The sequence below is a fragment of the Vigna umbellata genome, chromosome 5, assembly GCF_029865625.1.
Source record: "Vigna umbellata cultivar VRB3 chromosome 5, Vumbellata_1.0, whole genome shotgun sequence".
Classification (NCBI taxonomy): domain Eukaryota; kingdom Viridiplantae; phylum Streptophyta; class Magnoliopsida; order Fabales; family Fabaceae; genus Vigna; species Vigna umbellata.
The window spans coordinates 11,906,166-11,912,355 of record NC_142169.1 but is presented as its reverse complement, the minus strand read 5'-3'; the positions used below and the strand labels follow the sequence as shown (position 1 = coordinate 11,912,355).

The 6,190-nt window shown below is 28.5% G+C and overlaps 1 protein-coding gene across 1 annotated transcript; it reads right to left on the bottom strand.

Moving 5' to 3' along the window:
- Positions 1 to 398: 398 nt before the first annotated feature.
- On the bottom strand, positions 399 to 2,318 carry LOC124831049 (putative expansin-B2). Its single transcript, XM_047304936.2, has 4 exons — positions 2,097 to 2,318; positions 1,859 to 1,971; positions 1,049 to 1,239; positions 399 to 880 (listed from the first exon to the last, which is right to left on the bottom strand). The coding sequence occupies exons 1-4, from the start codon at positions 2,290 to 2,292 to the stop codon at positions 544 to 546; spliced, it is 837 nt and encodes a 278-aa protein (XP_047160892.1). The 5' UTR covers positions 2,293 to 2,318; the 3' UTR covers positions 399 to 543.
- Positions 2,319 to 6,190: the final 3,872 nt, after the last annotated feature.

The following is a 6,190-nucleotide window of genomic DNA, read 5'->3' as shown; positions in this document are numbered from 1 at the left end:
CTTGCTTATATTGTTAGATACGATACGAGTTAGTGTATTTGTCTTTTTTTGCGGAAATATTTCAGTCGAAAATAAGAAAACGAAAAACAAATACTTTAATTACATAAAAAAACAAGTCCTTTTTTAATTATGAGATAAGTTTTCACAGAAACGAATGACATGATTTGGTATTGTTAGCTTATATAATAAAGTATTCCCCTCTTGACATAATTTATTTTATATCCAACGTGATATTGTTATAATTTGAGTTTTAAGCCACTTAGTTCACGGACACAAATTGCTATCACGTGTCATACAACGTTGTTGTCAAACATAAAGTCTTTTTTTTTTAATTTATTTAATTAATGTGCCTGTTTATTCACCAGTGAATTTAATACAGGATTCATTTCACCATATAGATAAAATAAGACATGAACCCATAACAATAATTAAAATGGCTAATAACTAGCACAATTTCATTGATAAGGGATATTACAGAGCACAATCAAAAGTCCACTAATAATAGGATGGCATTTGATTAGATTCATATCTTGATAAAACTTTTTAAGTTTCAAAATTCACAATTGATCTGTAAGTCTGACCAGGAGTCCACTGAGCAGGAATCACATTATTGGCCACGATGGTCTTGCCAGACTCAAGAGTGGTGAGCCTGATAGAGAATGGTGCCTTCAATGGTGAGCCTTTGTCAAGTTTCCAAACCGCACCCCACGATTGTTGCATTGAATCCCATGAATTTGAATCATCATGTGCTTCTTTGAGTTCAACCTTGGCAAGGTCACCATCCCCATCCTCATATTCAACCAAGGTAGCAAAATACTCTTGGTTTGACCCAGAGTCCACGCGAAAAGCTATTGATTTACCAGGATAGTTGCATTCGATTCTGCAAATAATGTGTTAGTTGCAATATTGTAACCTAAAGGTTGAAAAGAAAATACGGTAATGACAAAAACACAAACCACATATATATGTCAAAAGAATATAACTGAAAGTCAAGAATGTTGAAATATTTACAGAAAAAGTATAAGGATATTAAGAATTTGGATACTACCTTCTATGTTGAATGTTTATTTTTCCTGCATTGCGTAGATTCTGATCTTGACCTGAAACCGCCATTGCTCCAAAAGCACTGCCACTCAAATCAAAATGATATTGAGCATCTGAGCCACACCCAGCACACTCATCAGTGATCACTACTTTCACCGGGTTGCCCGAGCATGCAGAATTCCCCGTGCATTTCACCTAGAAATACAACAATAAACCTAAGTACTAAACATAATTTTCTTTCATGGAGGCATTGATCTTGTCAATATGAATCTCCTTTACTATTGCTTTTTCAAAAATGGAAATTAAGCTCTTATATATTTTTCAACATTAATTATATTAAAACAACATTGTTAGAGTCCATTTATGCATTTAATATATAATTTGTTTTAGAATTTTAACTTCTCCATTTTTTTATTTTTAAAAACACGTTAACGAATTGGAAGAAACAAATGTATTTAACCTTGACTTCAACATAATACAATATATTATATGTATAAATGGACGTAACTGAATTCAGTAATATTGGGATTAATAAATTTGATAATATATTTGGATTATAAATTTGATAATACTTGGATTAATACAAAATCATTTTTAATATATTTGAATTCAGTAATATTGGGATTAATAATTTGATAATATTTTTTTTTTCATTTTGTAACGTAGTTGGTGTAGTTGACTTAAACTGATAACTGTAAGTTGCCTCATTATACACATCATTTCATTGGTCCGGAATAGTAATGAAAATGGCGTTAGAATTGTTATACGTTTTGTGACAGACGTTTAAATTTAGATGCTGATTAAACGTTCTCACCTCGTAACAAGAACCACACCCTTTGCCGGAGTCATAAATGAGAGGGCTTCCTGCAGATATTAACGAAGAGAATGGAGGTTGCCCAACAGCGTTGCCATAACCACAGGCTCCACCTGCATATATATTTAAGGACAAAATATATAATAATCACTAAAATAAACTATTTAAATCATAATTGAAGCAATATTTGACACAACACATCTTATAATATATCCTAATAACCATGCATTCCTTTTACCTTCACTTCCATCTCCATTAGCAGGTCCATACCATGTGGCCAGTGAAGGTGACCAATCTGAACCAGATGGAGCATAATAAGAAGTGTTAAAGAGCTTTTTGGGGTTGAAACAAAAGGAAGGGTTGACTAGGAATATTGAGAGTATAACTACTAGGGTTTGTAGATAAAATAAAGCACGTTCAAGTGTCAGAGCCATTTTATCACAATTCACAAAGTTGTAGTTTCTTTGGTAGTTGGTAGCGAAGTGTGAAATATGGTGTGGTATTTATAGAGAACTAACCAGGTTCTTAATTGCTACCAAGTAAAATTATTCCACTGGGCAATATAAAAGAATATTATTAATCCATCAGAGAGAGGTTTGTGCCTTACTTTCTTCAAAGAACAGGACAAATGTCCCGTTTGAATTTCAGGTGCGAGACTTCTCTATCAGGTATTCATCATCCTTCTCTGTCTAGACAATATCTTATTGAAGATTTGCAATGTCATAAAACGGATATTATATATGAGTTCACATTCAATGTGATTGAAAATGATAATTTTCCTAATATATATACGTCAATGAGTGATATTTCATTTTCAAAGTTATCTTTATTAATGACCTTAAACATGCAACACTTATATTTTTCTTAGTTTTCTTTATTAATGATTGGAAATTAAAGATAATTTTATATTATATATATGAATTGTTTTGTTTCTAATGTCATTTTCCAAAATTTATAGTTGGACTCGTGCTTAACGATTGTCCGATACTTTTTTCTTAATAATTTATTCTTGAATATTAGGCCAATACTTTGTACTAGACTTTTTTGTTATTGCAAATTGGGAACATGGTATGAGCTAATTTTTCTAAAGAACTTCTTTCGTTTTTCCAAATGTTTGAAAATGTAAACAACACATTCTAAATGGGTCTAAATAGAAATATGTCTCTAAGATTATTCAAAGGAAAATTAAGTTATGATATCATTTTGATGAAACAAATTAACTTTTCAAGCATACACACTCTTTATTTTCTTGTTTCGCTGAAAAAATGTTGTAAAAGCATGAAGGAACCACCAAATGATCGAGGAAGCTAGGTTTACTTAAATTATTCCTGGTAGTATATAAGTAATTTTGCCTAATTGCAGTTACTTAACTAGTCTCTATATATTAAGAGATTCCCTACAAATATTAAACAAGTGAGAAAATTAACATTATAGGAGATTCGATACATATGTAGTTAAAGCATCATGATGCCTAAATTTAATTTGATAACATTTAAGAAACTTTTTACATTAAATCCTGTAGTATAATTTTTAAATTAGTTAACAAATTTAACATTATAATACGCTTTAATATTTCTCACATGTATGTTAGAGATAATTTTATTTTGAGATACGAATCTAAGACATCTTTGATCTATCACATTTTATTTTTATTTTCCTTTTCCGAAAATGTCTAGAGAAAAAAGTGGTATAATCATAGCCTTAGAAAACATTACCCACCGGCATATACAAAACTAAAATTTAACCGCTATTAATTTATGCTTTCTTTTTGTGAAAGATAGAGGCGAAATTAGTGGGTTAGTGGAAATAAGAAGAAACAATGGGAAGAAGTTTGTTCTATAAATATATGATTATTTTTATTGTTACATAAGTTCATTTTGTACGAAAACTACTAGTTTATTGCAATTGTAATTATTGCCATTAGTTTCAGACTAATATATATCGTGTACGTTTTGTTGGACACAATTTCAAAAATTAATATTTAAATGAAAAACTACTGTAGTTATTATATTTTCTTTTACCTTTTAATATGCTTGTCCCGACTATGCAAATAAATTGAGTAATACGATTTTATTTATAGCAAGAACGTGTTTTATAGTGTGTACACTAATGTATCTACTAAAGTTTTTCTTAAGATATTTAGATTTAATAAAACTTTTCATAAAACGGTTATCTTTCAACTATAATTTCCCCAAAGATTTCATAAATCTTTTCCACAATACGCTTATCATTCAACAAATCATTTTTCACACAGATAATATTTTACTATATGCTCATTTCATTTAATGTTATTTGTTAAACTTTAAAACATACGAGGACATTAAACGGTTTAGTCTTATAAACGATCATGTCTTAACAAAATGGTTAGTATTTATGTCTCAGTTGTAAGCATCATATATAAAAAAAGTGTTTACATTTGGTTCTTCTAGATCAGACATAAATTTACGTCTCATATAAGTGTCAAACGTAACAAGTAAGATGTAAATGTGTTTTTTAAAATAAAAACCTACAATGCATTTTTCTCTTCACTTTCTCCTCAGCATGAAGCTCCCTCTTGGGGATGATGACCGTTTTGTGAGTTAGGGCTTTCATTGATGACCAAACGTTGCATATTTGGTCATTCTTATGTATAGTTCATTGGAAAACATATTTCCTTCCAAATGTAAAATATGCCATAGGCGATATGGAAGTCAATTATAAATTATATGAGATAAAAAGTCAATATATATATATATATATATATATATATATATATATATATATTCTAAATAATTTAATTAGTATAATAAAATTAAATATAATTATTGTGGTAAAAGTTAATGATTAATATAATATTTATTATATTATACAAATAATTTATAATATTAAATATGTTTTATAGTCTTTGAATTTAGAGGTAAAACTCAAATTTAATTTTATACATTTTTACTCAAAATTGTAAAAATTAATGATATAGTTTTCTTAACCCAAAGAAGTTAAGGTTCTTATATATCAAATGATATATACAGCTTAAACGCAAGTGTAAAACATCATTTGACATATTAAAAAAATAACATAATTAAGTTACAAGATTATATTTATTTATTTCTAAAATTTAAGAATATTTTAAAACATAAAGCACTTCAAATTTTATATCAAAATTTAGAATTAAAAAATATTTAATTTTTGTATAAAAGATACATTTATATAAATATTGATTTAATTTATTTAACAATATGAATGGTTTGATTCAATATTACATATATAAGTAGTATTGATGGAATATTATCTTTTTTTAAGTATATTTTCTTTAAAAAACCAAATAGCACGAAGAAAACATAAACAAACATGTCTTTCAAAGAGATATTGCAACAAATAATTCATTTTTTTTAACTAATTAACATCATTTACGTGTTTGGTGGAAGGATTTACAAAAGGGGCAAAAGCACATGGGTGGACCCACTTTGATGTTTAGGGTAACATAGGTAGGTTAATGTGGCCGTATGAGGACGACGTTGTCTCTTTCAAGGAAATACTACAAATCGTGGTGAAAGGATATTGAATATGAGAGACATATTGTTCGTTAATGTAGCCGTTAATGGAGGTTATTAACAGTTGAACTAACTTGTTCCACGTGGATAATCAAACGGTTCACAGTCATAGATCATGTCTCACGTGGGCGTCTGCATCACTAGAAAACAGGCTCACCCAATATTTGGCAACAATTAAGGCAGCTTCTGCTTCTTCTAAACGAGCTTTTCATCTTTTCAACATTATTTTTATCACTGCATGTGCACTGTGCAGTGCATTTGTGACTTTCTTTGTGTATTTTTCTATCATTCCAAAACGAACTTCGCGTGTCAAATAAATAAGGAAAAATAGTTTATACTTTTAACTCATTAAACAATTCGAAGTATTTTGTTAAATATAAAATAGATAAAAACAAACCTCATGTACGAAAAATTAAGTATGTCATTTTGTATATAAGGTTCGTTACAGAACTAGCAATTATTTCTGATAATGAATAATTTTTATCTATATCACGAAATAAAAACATTAATAGTTAATTATAAGCTCTATTCTATCCAAAATAATTAGTATGATGAAAATTTTAGGTTTAATTATAATTTTAATCTTTGAAAATTGGGATAATTCATATTTTTGTTTCTAAAGGGACTTTTAGTTCATCAAAATTTAAAATATATGGTTTTAGTTTCTACAAACTAAATTTGAAGTATTAAAAGTGAGTTTTGAAACCATATCTTAAATACTAAACTTATGATCGTGTTCGTGAATGCCAAAAATTATTTCTGTCCGTGCGTGTGTGTGTGTATATATATATATATATATATA

Coding starts and splice junctions, on each gene's coding strand:
- LOC124831049 (XM_047304936.2), bottom strand. CDS start 2,292: ATGGCTCTGACACTTGAACGTGCTTTATTTTATCTACAAACCCTAGTA. Junction 1,972..2,096: donor TAATGGAGATGGAAGTGAAG/GTAAAAGGAATG, acceptor ATATATATGCAG/GTGGAGCCTGTGGTTATGGC. Junction 1,240..1,858: donor GGTGTGGTTCTTGTTACGAG/GTGAGAACGTTT, acceptor TTGTATTTCTAG/GTGAAATGCACGGGGAATTC.